Here is a 14,454-nt window from a genome sequence, read left to right on the forward strand (position 1 = left end):
AGAGAGCGTTGCGCCCGCTCACCCCTCCCTCCTGGGGGAGGGTGAGCCTAGCGCAATGCCTTCTGGGGCATGTAGTTCTTGTTGCGTCCCCGAAGCGGAAGTCTCGCGGGGTACGACGGGAACTGCAATTCGCGTCTGGTAGGAGGAAGCGCGAGCAGTCCTGCCCTTACCGTTGCGGAAGAGCGCACGCGCACACTTGCCGGCGGGCGGTGCTGTCTGCGGTGCCTCTGCCGGTCCCTTCCGCTGGGCCCTCCGAGCTCCGCCCTCTCCAAGATGGCGGCCCTGGCTGTAAACAAGGCCGGGGCCGGGGCCGGGGCCGGGGCCGGGGCCGGGCCGGACGGCAGCCGCGGAGCCGGCAACAGTCGTGGCTCGGCCGGTGCCGCTGTGAAGGTGAGGCGGGCTGCGCTCTGCGCGCTGCTTTTCGCCCTCGAGCCTGCGATCTGCCCGCGCTTTGGCGGATGGTGCCATGCTCCCGACGCAAGGCACCTCCGGCGTGGGCTGCTGGGTGCTGCTGCCGTTTGTCCTTTTTGTTTTGTGTTTTATCGTTTATTTGGCCTGGAAGCAGGTAATGTTGTCTTTTCTGAAATCATAGGTTCTTGAATGCGGAGTCTGCGAAGATGTGTTCTCTTTGCAAGGCGATAAAGTTCCGCGGCTCCTTCTGTGTGGCCACACTGTCTGCCATGACTGCCTGACCCGCCTGCCCCTTCACGGCAGAGCTGTCCGCTGTCCTTTCGACCGACAAGTTACTGAGTTGGGTAAGGAAGCTGAAGTCTGAATATGTTAAGGCCAGTCAACCCAGGACGTTTAAAAGGCTTGCAAGTCTAGCTAACGTGTGTTAATAACGTGCAGAGCCAAATGGCATGAATATGCTAGTTGTGGTGGTTGTCTTCCAGCATTCCTTCTGTACTGTGGAATATTTTTTTCATTGAGAGAAGGCAGATCTCATAAAAATTAAGTAAACAGTTTTTATCTTCTTCGAATGTAGGCTTGCAAACACCTTAATTGTACTTACAAAGTGGCCAGTCTTTTACAAATCCCTGTTTAAAGATTCTTGAGATGATATCAGTTTCTTCTTGTCCTAAACGTTAAAAAAAGCATATGTTATATAAGCTGTTTTTCTGTCAAAAAAAATTGGTGTGGATTTGTGATGGAATAACAAACCTAAGTACCCAATAATTCTGATTGTGAGATAACTTAAATTGGCAGGCCATCTACAGGGATTTTATTACTATAGGAATGTCTCTAGAGAGTATTTGAAAGGATCAGATATGTTTTTTATTCCATAGTGCGAGTTTATTTTGGGCAAAAGATAGCACATGCTTGTAATTGTCTTTTCAACATAGGGTTACAGAGAAAACAAGTTTCTAGAAGAGTTTGTACCAAGGTTAATTTTCGATCAGAACTGACTGCAATAGGTTTGAGTAGCACAGTGAATAAAAATCTTAGGATGGAAGAGAATCCATGGGGCAGGAAATCTCAAATGTAATAATCCTTGAAATAAACATACAATTATCAAGTTAGCATAAATATGTACTTTGAAATGAGAGGAATGCTGGGGCACTTAATAGAAACAAAAGTTATGACAGTAGAGTTTTGTCTGTGGTGGGAGCTGTGGAACATATGTGATGAAAAGAGTCTCTGTTTTATTTTTTTATCTGTGACTGTACAGCTGTACAAGGTTTCTTGTAAGTATGTGTTAATAGGGAGTAAGTATCAGTCTTGCTGTTGTGAAACTTCATTGTCAGACAGGTGTTTGTGTCTTGTAATCCAAGAGCAGAGCCTCGTTTCTTTGAAGCCCTTGCTGTGTTTTTCACCTGATAATTGAAAGAAAAAAAAAAAGGATAATTTTAGCAAAACAGCTTGAGAGTCAAAGTACTTCTGTGAATAAAAATATTCTGCTTGGTGATTTAAAGCAGAAGATGTCTGTAGCCAAATGTAATATGTTCTGTAAGGAGTGTCTCAGGAAATAATACTTAAAGCATATAAAAATGTGGTGTACTGTGGAAGGCATCTTGTCATGATCTCTTTTTGAATATCTTGTGCATTTGTTGTCTGCCCTGTTACTGTTGTTAGTTAAATCTCAGCTGTGGTTCAAAAAAGAACCGCACTAATCAGTGCCCTAATGAGTGGAATTGGGAAGGAGGCATGGCAACCCTGCACATGATAAAAGCAACTTCTGGTTCTTCCCTCGCCTCCATTTAAGTGCCTGTTAGAAAATAAGTTGTACATTCACCTATTTCTGCAGTTACAGTTCTGCTTTTTAATGAGTTAAACTCAAGACAGCTGTTCAGTAACTAAATCTAGGTTGAAGGAAGAGCTGTGTAATTGGAGCATAAGAGTGCCTGTGTTGAACAAGTTGTTACATTACTAACTACAGAATTTATGTATGCTTTTAAGCTAGTAGATATTTATACTACACATTTAAGCAGATAGTTACTTGTTTTCCCTTACAGCTCTTACAACTGTTAGATTTTATTACTAAATCACTCAACTCTACGTTTAAGTATTCAGAAGGATTCTTAAGCATGAAGAAGGACGTGCTTATGTCATAGCCTTGAATGCTGGCTTTTCACTTTACCTTAGCAGCTCTGTGAAGGAAACCTTTTAGAGTTTGTAGCTCAGGTGAACTCTTCCTGCCATCATAATATTACAGAGCTTGAACTACTTCCTGTCATTAAAGCTTGTCCAATTAACATGTTCAGACTTTGACATACATCATGGTATCCATTCCATTGGCGTACTTCATGTATTCTTTTGCTGGAGTGCTAAGATAAAACTTCAAAATGCTGCACAAAAGAATGTGGCTATAGTGTAATATACTTTCTCCTTTGTTTGGGTATTTAGATGCAGGTGGCTCTTTTGTTACTCCTGTTACCTCCTGTTACTTATCATTTTTTCCCATACAAGCTTCATCCTCTTGAAAATGTTATTCATATGTGGGCAGGAGTCCGTCTTAGTATCTTCACACAGCTCAGTCACTGTCTCGTTCCTGGCAGTCATGCTTCCTGCTATTCATGTCTTACTCGTCTTTATTGAAGAAATAGTCAGATTGTGTGGTTGTTTTGTAATGGGCACAAACTTCCCTTGTATGCATGCACATATCTCCAAGGTTATCAGTGTAGTAATGATGCATAGCATATATTAGCAAATTTCAGCAGTGATTTAAAAGAATTAGAATGAGTTTGTTCCTTCTAACAAGCTTAAAATCTGACCTAGAAAATAGAATGTAAGACAGAATGGCAACAGGCATTGTGGAACAGGAGAATAACATGATTAAAATCAGACACTAGAATGTAAACAAAGGGGAGAACTTTTTATTAAGGAAATTTTCTTGGCTTTTAATTTTTTTTAATAGCGTACTCTATCAAGATAGAACAGCTTCTTCATCTTTCGGCCTTATCCAGTATTTGCTTAAAAATTCTTCTATAGGTGTATTTGATAAATAGGTTTATCCTTTTGGTGAGTGTGTGTCCGTACATATTCTGTTATTAATGGCTCTCTGGATTAATGACTCATTGTATCTTTGAGAGCTACTCAAGCATTAACATTCATTGTATGGGTGTGCTGTTAATGTGCAGGTATTACACTGTAGTAACTGAAGTTTGTGCACAGTCATTTTGGTATGGGATAGTGTTACTCTAAACAATATAGAAGAGAACCATCCAAATGCTGTTCTGTAATTACTTTTTGGGTGTTAGTGTTCAGAAGTCTCTCTCAGAATCTATGAAAAAAATATATTAAAATTTATGCGTGTCTGGCAGTTCTCAGTATTGAGGGGAAAAAAAATGTCTCAGTTAACTGAGATGACATCTAAACTCCAGAGGGACACAGAGGACGTAGAGCTACCAGGTCACTGCAGGGTATTGTAATACAGGACATTTGAAACAACACTTGGGAGAATTGGACTATTAAAATAGACTGGACCTTCTTTTTGGGGAGATAACGGGGTTGTAGGTTCTGTGAGGTCATGTCTTTGCACCTGAATTAAGAGAAGCCCCGATTTTTTTTTTTTCCAGAATCTGGAACTATTTTCTAAAATGTTGTTTTCTGCTTTCATGGCTAAAGCAACATTTAAATCATTACTGAATAAAGTGACAAGCCATTTTATTTAATTTTTAAAATGGCTTAATGAATAGGGTAAATGCACCGATGGATCAACTTATAGTCTTACGCTGGTATATTTACTTGGACTATAAATATTTGAAATACAAAAGCAGTGCATTTGTGCAATTTTCTCTAGATAATGCTGCTGCCTTTTCTTGTCTCAAGAGTACAATATGAATGTTCAGTAGATGAGTCTATATCAAGTATACAGATTTGTATTTAGAAACAGAAGGTACTTCCAGGCTTTTACTTACCTACATGAATGTATATATGTCAGTTCCCTGTTTGTGTGACAGAACTTTTCTTATATTTCAGTGCACAAAAGAGGTGCCAGTATGTAGAAGTGTTCTGTTATGTCCAACATTACTACTGAATGGTGATTAACTAATTACTTGACCTTTCCTTTAGTCTGTGACATGTGGCTTCAAAAGTTGATGAAAATTATTGTGAAATCATAAGCATTCATGGATTCAGTGATGTTTTTTAGGAGGGGTTTAGCTTATTTATTAACTGTTCTACTAATTTTGGTGAACCAGATCATAATAAAATCCCTACAATGCGGGAAACAACTTCTTTGCTTTCCTAGTAGTTAAACCTATACCTGTTGGTTGTATGCAGTGTATATGAATAACCTTGTTAGTGTTAATTGTGACTTAAACTGATCCCAAATTCTGCATTAACATGGTTACAGTTTAGGCAGTATACACATTCAAAAGTAGATTGGCCTCTGAATTTAAAAAAATGCAGAAATAGCTCTGTCATTCAAGAAATCTGTAGAGAATTCCACACCGAACTCCTTTAAAAAAAAAACAGATATCCAGCTTACCAAATTTACTAAAAGTTTGTAATCATGAGTCAGGAGTGGTAGTCAGGCTGCAGCAGTTAATCAAACATAATTATCTAGATGTTGTATGTTCAGATTCTGTATACTTGGTCTTTGAAAACAGCAAACATCCCGTTTTAGGAATGTTCCATAGCAGCTTTCTTAAATAAGTATTATTAGTTTATTATATGTAATAACTCTTAGAGGAAGGTGCTAGATGTTTATTTTCCTGCGTTAGAAATAAGTAATTCTCTCAGGAGAGTGATAGGAGAGAGATTGGAACAACTAGCTGAAGGGCAGCTTTCAGAAGAGGCATCTTGTGGTTCTAGTTTTCCCTTGAAGCAGTAAATGCTACCAGTTTCTTAGGCTGTGTTGGGAGTGTTGACAGAAAGTCAGGGGAGGTGATCCTTTTCCTCTTCTTGGCACTGGTGAAGAAACAACTGGAGCACTACATTAAGTTCTTGTTCCACCAATATGTGAAAGACCTGGACATGCCTTGGAGTGTCAAACAAAAGGCAACTGTGATGATGAGGGGACTGGAGAAACTTTCCTGCAGTGACTGTTCAGCTGGAGAAGACAGAAGGGAATCTTTAATCAATTTGAAAGAATACTTGAAGGGGAGGATGCAGAGAGGACAGAGCCAGACTCTTCTCACATTGCCCCATGCCAGGACAAAGAGTCTTCTGCAGAGTGAGGTGTAGAAGTGAACTTCTGATTTTCTGTAGAAAATATGACTGTATCAGATAGTTCTCCACATAGGTCCTTCTTTCCAAATATTGTTTTCATTTTCCTTCAGTTTTTTGCTGAGATGAGGTCTTCAGTAGGTACTGTATCCTCTGACTTAAGGAATATGAGGTTAGTGAATTCTTCATACCTTCTGTTAGTACAATAGAAATGGTAACTATACGTAGTCTGCAAAATGCTTTAAATTTAATTGATAAACATTATAGTTTGTGCTCCTTTTGGCATTTCATTGTTAGTTTTTGCAGATTATTTTATAAATGGCATTTCTTAAGTAGGGAAAATCTGCATAAGTAGTAAATAATTCCATGATGGAAGAGGATGGAAAGGTATTGTGAGCTCACACAGAGTGGTTGTGATATCTCACTGGATTTATGTCCTTTTTAATGTTTGTTAAAATCTTGCCTGTGGTTTCTAAAACTCTCATTATGTTATTTGCTTGGGCATTTTCCTCCTCTTCATTTAATTCTTTCTCAAAAACAGGAGATTCTGGTGTCTGGGGATTGAAAAAGAATTTTGCTTTGTTGGAGCTCTTGGAGCGATTGCAGAATGGGCCTCCTGGGCAGTGTGGGACAGCAGAAGAAGCCATTGGTCTGTCTGGAGAGGTACAGGTTTTGAAAAAAACAAATAACTTTGCTACATTTGCTTAAAAGATGAAATGGAAAAAATGACATTTTCTTGTTATGTATAATTTCATTAATGTTTCCTTTCCGTATCTAATATCAATATTTTCAGTAATGACTTCATAATTAAATTCTAATGCGCACTGACTAATGTGCACTAAGGGAGTTACTCATTAGAACACTTCAGTTATAATAATTCTAGAGGAGTTTCTGGAATTTCTTAACAACTCTTTCTAAAGACTTTAAAGCTGCTCTTTCCAGATAGTTGCCTTTTATAGTCATTCGATATGACTGCATTGTGTAATAGCATCTTCAACAAAAAGGATGGCTTTAAGCACCTTGGTTTATTAGCAACTGATATGCACAAAGTATGCAGTGCAATTTTAGGAGCAGGTCATTATTCTAAGCACATTTTTCTGTTTGTGTTTTGTCTCTGTAACTTTCTCATTCTTCATTCTATAATGCCTGTGTTGAAGGAGTTGTCTGGACCCTGAATTACCTTAGCATCAAAAGCTTTTTCACATCTGCTGAAGTTCACATTTACAGAATCAATGAACTCCTCAATCAATACCCCTCTACAATAATACTGGAACCTAAAGTAAAGTGACTTTTTTATCACTGTTATTTAACAAGAAGACAGGTTTTTACAGTAGTCTATATTGATGTCAGGTCTTCTGATTTTTCCAGTGTTAATGGTATCAAATATTAACAATTTTGTTTTATGTTGGTGTTACTTTTCTAGAGTATCATTCGCTGCGATGAAGACGAAGCCCATGTTGCATCTGTTTATTGCACTGTTTGTGCCACTCACTTATGTGCAGACTGTTCTCAGCTTACTCATTCTACAAAGACACTAGCAAAACACAAACGTGTACCTCTTGCTGACAAGCCTCATGAGAAGACCATGTGCTCCCAACACCAAGTGCATGCTATTGAGTTTGTTTGTTTAGAAGAGGATTGTCAGGCCAGTCCTCTCATGTGTTGTGTCTGCAAGGAGTATGGGAAGCATCAAGGTCATAAGGTACTGCTAAGAATCTTTTACTAGTTGTACTGTTGAGTGAGTTGCATATTATTTATCCAGTTCAAGAAAGGAGAGTAGAATCTTGATGTGTCTTTATAGAAGTACTGTCATGCTTTTTTTTTTCCTTTTTATTTGGAGAACTGTCAAGGTAAATGTTACAAGAACAACCATTGTGGATAAGACTACATTAAGTTGTTTATGTGTAAGTTTGATGCTTTTCAGAACTTCTCACAGTATTAAATGGCTTACCCTGAAAGTTGTTATTCTTCTTGCCGTTGGTTCACCCAACTGGTTGCATTCCATTCACCCTTTTTTGTTTTTTTTTTTAATAAATACTTGCACAAACAAAAATTTGCCTGTTTACTACTTATGTAATTGCTAACTGCCTGTCTTAGTCTTAGCATAATGTGTAGCTCCTGAATAATGCATGCATGTAATTTACTTAATTCACATACTCTATATCTATTAAGATGTAGGAGGTGGTTAAAGAAGATATTTACGCCTGATCACTGATACATTGCTTTTAATTAATAGCATTCTGTCTTGGAACCAGAAGCAAACCAGATTCGTGCATCCATTTTTGACATGGCCCGCTGTATAAGAACTTTCACAGAAGAAATTTCAGATTATTCCAGAAAATTAATTGGAATAGTTCAGCATATAGAAGGAGGAGAACAAATAGTTGAAGATGGAGTTGGAATGGCCCATACAGAACATGTATGCTATCTTTTTTTGTTTTGTTTTCCTGTGTATGTGAAAATGAAAAATACACTCGTACGGTCGTATGATATTTGTAATCCTCTTGATCTCTTGACTGTGACACTGTAGGTACCTGGGACTGCAGAGAATGCTCGCTCATGTGTCCGAGCCTATTTTTCGGATCTTCATGAAACCCTTTGTCGTCAGGAGGAGATGGCTCTCAGTGTTGTTGATGCTCATGTCAGAGAGAAGTTGATTTGGCTTAGACAACAACAGGAAGATATGACTATCCTGTTGTCACAGGTTTCAACAGCTTGCCTTCATTGTGAAAAAACTTTACAGCAGGTAGGTTGGCAAGTGAGCTGTAACATCTGTCAGAAGAAATAGAATGAATTGTAAGTTCAGGCTACAAACAAGAAGGTTAGGTGGTACTCTTCATTTTCTTTCCTTTTACAATTTTAAAACTGTAACTATATAGCATGAGATTAGCCAACTCCTCCAGTTGCTATAAATTCTGTGGTATGATTCCGTAGTCTGGAGTAACTTTTGGTTGATTGTGAGTGAGGTTTTTATAACAGAGGTGAAACTGAAGCAAGAAAAAGTCTATGGGATCTATGGGAAGGATTTTATAGTTGCAGTTGCTGATACAAGTGTTCGAAAATTGTTACGTGAGGCTGATAGGAAAAGACAGTTTTATACTAGATGTCTTGCTCTTACAGTTCTTGAAGCATGGGTAATTCAATGTCATATTAAATGAAGAACGTGAATGTATAAGACTGTCTGGTATGTTATTCTCATTATGATAACAAAAAGTAAATGGCACGTGTAATGAATTGAGTCGGAGAAATTGCTTCATTAATATGTTACTTGCAGTAACTATTTTAGTTTATTTGTATTTAGTGTCTGATTGCTTAGTCACACATACATTTAACTTTGCAAATCTTCTTGTCAATAATGTCTGGATATTGATAATCCGTTTCATGAATTATGTTAGTGTGTGCTGCAAAGCTGCAACTGTATTTCAGGTGCTGAAATTGTGTGAATAGTATAAATATTCTAATTGTTGAACTTTACTCTCTTTTATTCCTTGAACTCTTATCCTTTATGAATATCAATTATAAGTTTTTTAAAGAACACAGAACTGCTTAGTATTAGAAAAGAATGACAAAACCTATATATTTTTTTAATGTTTTAAATGTTTTTCTGTAAATACTTGTTTAACTAAAGCATTTCTATTTAAAATGAAAGCTTGTTTTCTTTCCAGTTATTGTGTTTACATTTGTTTGGTTCTACTCAATAAATTACTAGAAAAGTATGCTTTTGTGTTTTTTGTTTAGGATGACTGCAGGGTAGTGTTGGCCAAACAGGAAATTACAAGGCTGCTAGAGACATTGCAGAAGCAGCAGCAACAATTCACAGAACTTGCAGATCATGTCCAGCTGGATGCAAGCATACCTGTCACTTTTACAAAGGTATTTTTAATCTCATGAAAAATGTAGCTACCCAATTTATGAAGTTCAAGACGTGCTGTAAATGAAAGTGAGAATAACATATCTTCATTGCAGTGCTGTATTTATTGTGGCAGTTGGAGGCAGTTCAGCATGAAGTTACAGCATGTTATCACAAGATGAGTGCTTGCTGGGGCAGCAAAACCACTATGCTAGAAGTAGTATAAAAAGCAACATTTAACATGGGCTATATCAGTCGCTTTGCTTGAGTGTCAGCTGTTTTTCTTTAGATGTTTAGGTTAGCATTTGTGAATTCCAGAATCACCTTTCTTTGGTGGCATTCCTGATGTGCTGTGCGTTCATCTCAGACTAACAGTTCGTTTTCCATGCGTAAAACCTACAGAGTACTTATTTCATTTTTTTAATATTGTGCAGCTACATTTTAAAAACTTGAGTTAATGTATATTTCAGTTTGTATGATTCAAAATAGTGGGTGCTGCTCTGAAAATAACGCCTCCTATTTTATGTTGGTCCATGATGTTGGAGGAGGATATTGGAACTATGGCAGTGAAGGTCGAACCTCCCCACCAGTATTCCATTAAACTTTGTTGCGATGTGACAGATGGCAGCAGGGGGACTGTGACAGACTTGTGTCCCCTCACTACAAGAAGGACATTGAGGCCCTGGAGCGTGTTCAGAGAAGGGCAACAAAACTGGTGAGGGGTCTGGAGCACAAGTCTTATGAGGAGCGGCTGAGGGAGCTGGGATTGTTTAGTCTGGAGAAGAGGAGGCTCAGAGGAGACCTTATTGCACTCTACCACTTCCTGAAGGGGGGTTGTGGTGAGGAGGGGGTGGGCCTCTTCTCCCTGATAAATAACGACAGGATGAGAGGGAATGGCCAGAATTTGCACTGGGGAAGATTTAGATTAGACCTGAGGAAACATTTTTTTTCTGAAAGAGTGGTCAGGCACTGGAATGTCCTGCCTAGGGAGGTGGTTGAGGCACCATCCCTAGCGCTGTTCAAGAAGCGTTTAGATGAGGTGCTAAGGGATTTGATTTAGTAGTTGGGTAGGGATAGTGATAGGAGGATGACTGGACTAGATGATCTTATAGGTCCTTTCCAACCTTATGAACCTATGAACCTATGTGTCTGATGTCGAAGTGCAGATGGAGCTAAGTGTTACGCAGTGTTAGTGTGTTCTTGACAGCTGTCAAAGTTTCTGTGGAAATAAATAACTACACTATAATACTGCACTACATCTGGAGTGATCTACATGTTTATTTTAATTTACTGATTGATGTCTTGCAGTAGCCTCGTGTTCACTGATAGTTTGGGCTGTGTATGTGTTCTTTGGTTTTATTTATTGTTTTAATCATTCAATACTATTTCATCTTTGAAAATTATGAAATTATCCGGATTTTGATACTTCTGACACTTTAGATCTAATTAGAGGAGTTTGAGAATCTGCAGAAGTATGTCAAGTTGTAAAAGATAGGAAATGTCTTGAAGTGAAGTATAGCTGTGGAGCCTTTGACAGTGGAATAACTCTGTAGGGTGTAAGTATTAATACTATGAGAAAACATAATGGAAAAGTTACAACCAACAGATTTCTCAGGTCTGAGAATTCTAGTTGCTTTGAGAAACTTATTCTTGGGTCAAAGCCCCATGACAAAAGAACTTGAAATATAAACAAGCATGAGCCTGGATGTCTTTCTGAAGGACACAAAAACTCAGGCAGAAGTTGCGATGTTGTGGACTGTGTTATTCCTGGAGATGATTGGGTGATGACTGTGCCTTGTGCTTCTGATGTTCGTCCACGTAATCACTTCACAATTAGTGAGAACATAAGCATCTTATATCCTAGGCAACTCAAATTAGAAAATCCTTAACTTTCTGTGTGCTGCTTCTTCTAGGACAACAGGGTACATATTGGACCAAAAATGGAAATTCGAGTTGTCACTCTAGGATTAGATGGAGCTGGCAAAACTACTATTTTGTTTAAGTTAAAGCAAGATGAATTCATGCAGCCAATTCCAACAATAGGTTAGTCGCAACAATTTAAATGTAAGAATTTTGTGAATGTTTTATTTGTCTGTGGAATTTGGTTATTTTACATTCATACGGAACACGGTTATAAAACTTGAATATTTTTAATTTAGGTTTTAATGTTGAAACAGTAGAATACAAGAATCTGAAATTTACTATTTGGGACGTAGGAGGAAAACACAAGTTGAGACCCTTGTGGAAGCATTATTATCTCAATACCCAAGGTGAGACTAATGAAACTTTTAAACCATATTTTCTCTTTTTTTTTTTTGTAAATTTCTCTGAATTTACATTTCAGAGCCAGAAAGATTGTAGTAGGAAACTTATAACTGTAAAAAAAAAAAAAAACTTTATCTAATGCAAAATTCAGATGCTAGGTTCATGAGCTAAATATTTTGATCCAGTTTTTTACTGTGATGGGGGTGCACTCTACATAAATCCATCAGACAGTTCATGGAGCCACACAAAATTAGAATCTGAGGCTTTGTCTGACAACAGAGAAGGTACAATGTTCCAAAGTTTGCGTAGTGAGAAATAGTACTTGCCAGATACAAACTTTAAATAGCACTGGAAATGAAAACACTTGGTCTTTAGGAGCCTCTAGTTGGCAACTTAAAAAATTCTGCCAAGTTTTTTTTACTCTGTACTTGGTATTGTAGACTTCAGATTCCAGATTTCAGAATCAAAGAGTTTATTAGTAAACTTCATTATTGCTGATTGGAAATTAGTGCTATCCTTCTGTAAGTGCTCAACTGTTCTTTTCCAATCCAGAAAGGGATTTCTCTTCACTAATATGCTGTGAATTGCCTGAAATACTTAGGAATGGCAAGTGTTGATTTTAAGTGTCTAGTTTTATGTATTATTTATCCTTTGTAGTAAATTTCAACGTTTGCAATCATATCATCCTTACAAACTTTAAGGAATTTTGTGTTCCTGTTGTCCTCTTAAAACTCACCTTATAAACACCAGTAGTTATGTCTGCTTTGAAGAGCTGTAAGTTGGGATGGAGAGTAATCAGTTAGGTTGATGTGTATCTGCTGTAGGTTTTGTTTGATTTTGGTTGTTGTTTTTTTTTTATTATTAAAATAGAAGGAGTTTAAATTCTGTTTCCTAGCTCTGCCTCAGAATTCTTCAGTTTTCTGGCACTGTGATTACCGTTTATGGTGCATAGTAAAATTTTCAGCTGCTGTGTTGGGTCTATGGAAATCTCTATTATGCATAGTCTCTAGCTCAGGAAAGCAGCACTGGTTTGACTTCTTAGATTTTACAGCCAGCTAAGTCAAACTGAAACCGTTGTATGGGAGTCTGTAGAACAAAAAAGAATCAAAAATGGTTTGAATAGAGATACTCAATTCACACGGGTTAAATCTGGTTTCAGAGCAGAACAGTTAAAAACAAAAAGCCTTATGTTAGACTAGACTGAATACTGCAGAATTTTTCTTTGTTATAAGATGAATTTCAGTTTTTTGTATGAATTATATAAGCATGTATGGTATCTCTCAGTCTTCCTGGACTTGAAAGTGAAGTTAAGCACTGCTGAGAAATTTGACGTAGAATGCTTCTAGGAAAAAAGTTGTGGTTTTCAGCTGACATTACCCTTTGTATACAAATGAGTGTAAAATGCTTGTTGTTTCTTTTCTTTTATAGCAGTGGTGTTTGTCGTTGACAGTAGTCACAGGGACAGGGTCAGTGAAGCACACAGCGAACTTGCAAAATTATTAACAGAGAAGGAATTGCGGGATGCCTTGCTCTTGATCTTTGCTAATAAGCAGGTACTTGTGATTTTTTTTTCACTCTTACTCTTTGCTTGAATTTATGATATTCAAACTTTCTGAATTCTCTGCTGTAGGAAGGGAATGGTGTTGTGAAAAGGATAAAATGTAAACATTCCCCTTACATTTAATTTTGGTAAAGTAAGTGATGCTGGTGTACTCAGTAGATTCAGTAGTCTGTTTTTGTTTTCTTGTAAGGTATATTAAACTTGTAACTGTTTGACTTTCGTGTTTGGAAAGCTTTCATGTGATCCATAACTTCAGTTGAAGACATCAGTTAAAAATCCTTTACAAATATAGTGCAGAAGAATAATTGAGTCTGTCTGATTCTGTTGCAGGATGTAGCAGGTGCACTTGCAGTGGAAGAGATTACAGAACTGTTGAGTCTCCACAAACTGTGCTGTGGCCGTAGCTGGTATATCCAGGGTTGTGATGCTCGGAGTGGTACAGGACTCTTTGAAGGACTAGACTGGCTTTCAAGACAGTTAGTGGCTGCCGGTGTCCTGGATGTGGCTTAATTTCAGAACAATTAAATTTGTAGTTTACAATTTTGTTTTGTTTGCATGATTTAGAATTTTGTAACCAAGTCTGCTGTCTGAAGAGGGGATTTCCTTTAACTTGGTGGTTACAGAAAAGTGTAAGACTTCATACAAGATCAGATAATTGCTTCATTAAGTTTGTGCAGAGTTGGTCCTTTTCAAACTCAATATGTGTACAAGTAGTGAAATGGGCTAGTTACATGATGTGCCTTGAAATTCCTTTTGGTGGAATTAGCTTGTTTCACTTACGAAATAAGTTAGAGTTTATCTAATAATCATAACAAAGTTACAGTAGTTAATTGATGTCAGATAAATGTTGAGTGATTTGGAAATGTTTTCCCTAGAAACTATTCCAAAATCCGTTGCAAAGTATTAGAACAGCCAGCTCTGTCCGGAAGGCAGAAACAGATGATGCTACTGTTAGATCTAAGACAGGCATTAATCTAAAGCTTGTTTTGAAAATTACATGCAGCTACTCTGCTAATGGTAAATGTGTCGTGCATTATTTATTAGCTTCCCTGTTCCTGTTTGTAAAGGAGGATAACAGGGCAAAGGAAGCTGAGAGTGGGGAGCAGTCTAGTTTTAGTAGGAGTGTGGCAAGAAGTGTTGAGCCCCTCCAAAATCTCTGTGAACAAAC

The 14,454-nt window shown here is 37.8% G+C and overlaps 1 protein-coding gene across 1 annotated transcript; it reads left to right on the top strand.

Annotated features, from left to right (window-relative positions):
• Nucleotides 1–273: 273 nt before the first annotated feature.
• Nucleotides 274–14,454, top strand: TRIM23 (tripartite motif containing 23). The gene is made up of 11 exons (XM_065739802.1): nucleotides 274–390; nucleotides 593–755; nucleotides 6,152–6,273; nucleotides 7,034–7,312; nucleotides 7,847–8,029; nucleotides 8,141–8,356; nucleotides 9,349–9,483; nucleotides 11,374–11,503; nucleotides 11,620–11,730; nucleotides 13,154–13,278; nucleotides 13,617–14,454. The coding sequence occupies exons 1-11, from the start codon at nucleotides 274–276 to the stop codon at nucleotides 13,794–13,796; spliced, it is 1,761 nt and encodes a 586-aa protein (XP_065595874.1). The 3' UTR covers nucleotides 13,797–14,454.

Source organism: Cyrtonyx montezumae, unplaced genomic scaffold (assembly GCF_038088225.1).
Source record: "Cyrtonyx montezumae isolate F1298 unplaced genomic scaffold, pur_monq_1.0 scaffold_25, whole genome shotgun sequence".
Lineage (NCBI taxonomy): Eukaryota > Metazoa > Chordata > Aves > Galliformes > Odontophoridae > Cyrtonyx > Cyrtonyx montezumae.

Bases quoted from the DNA above. Each gene is read 5' to 3' on its own strand.
- TRIM23 (XM_065739802.1), top strand. From the start codon at position 274: ATGGCGGCCCTGGCTGTAAACAAGGCCGGGGCCGGGGCCGGGGCCGGG. The intron at 8,357-9,348 runs GTAGGTTGGCAA...TTTTTTGTTTAG, and splicing joins GTGAAAAAACTTTACAGCAG to GATGACTGCAGGGTAGTGTT. The intron at 11,504-11,619 runs GTTAGTCGCAAC...TTTTTAATTTAG, and splicing joins GCAGCCAATTCCAACAATAG to GTTTTAATGTTGAAACAGTA.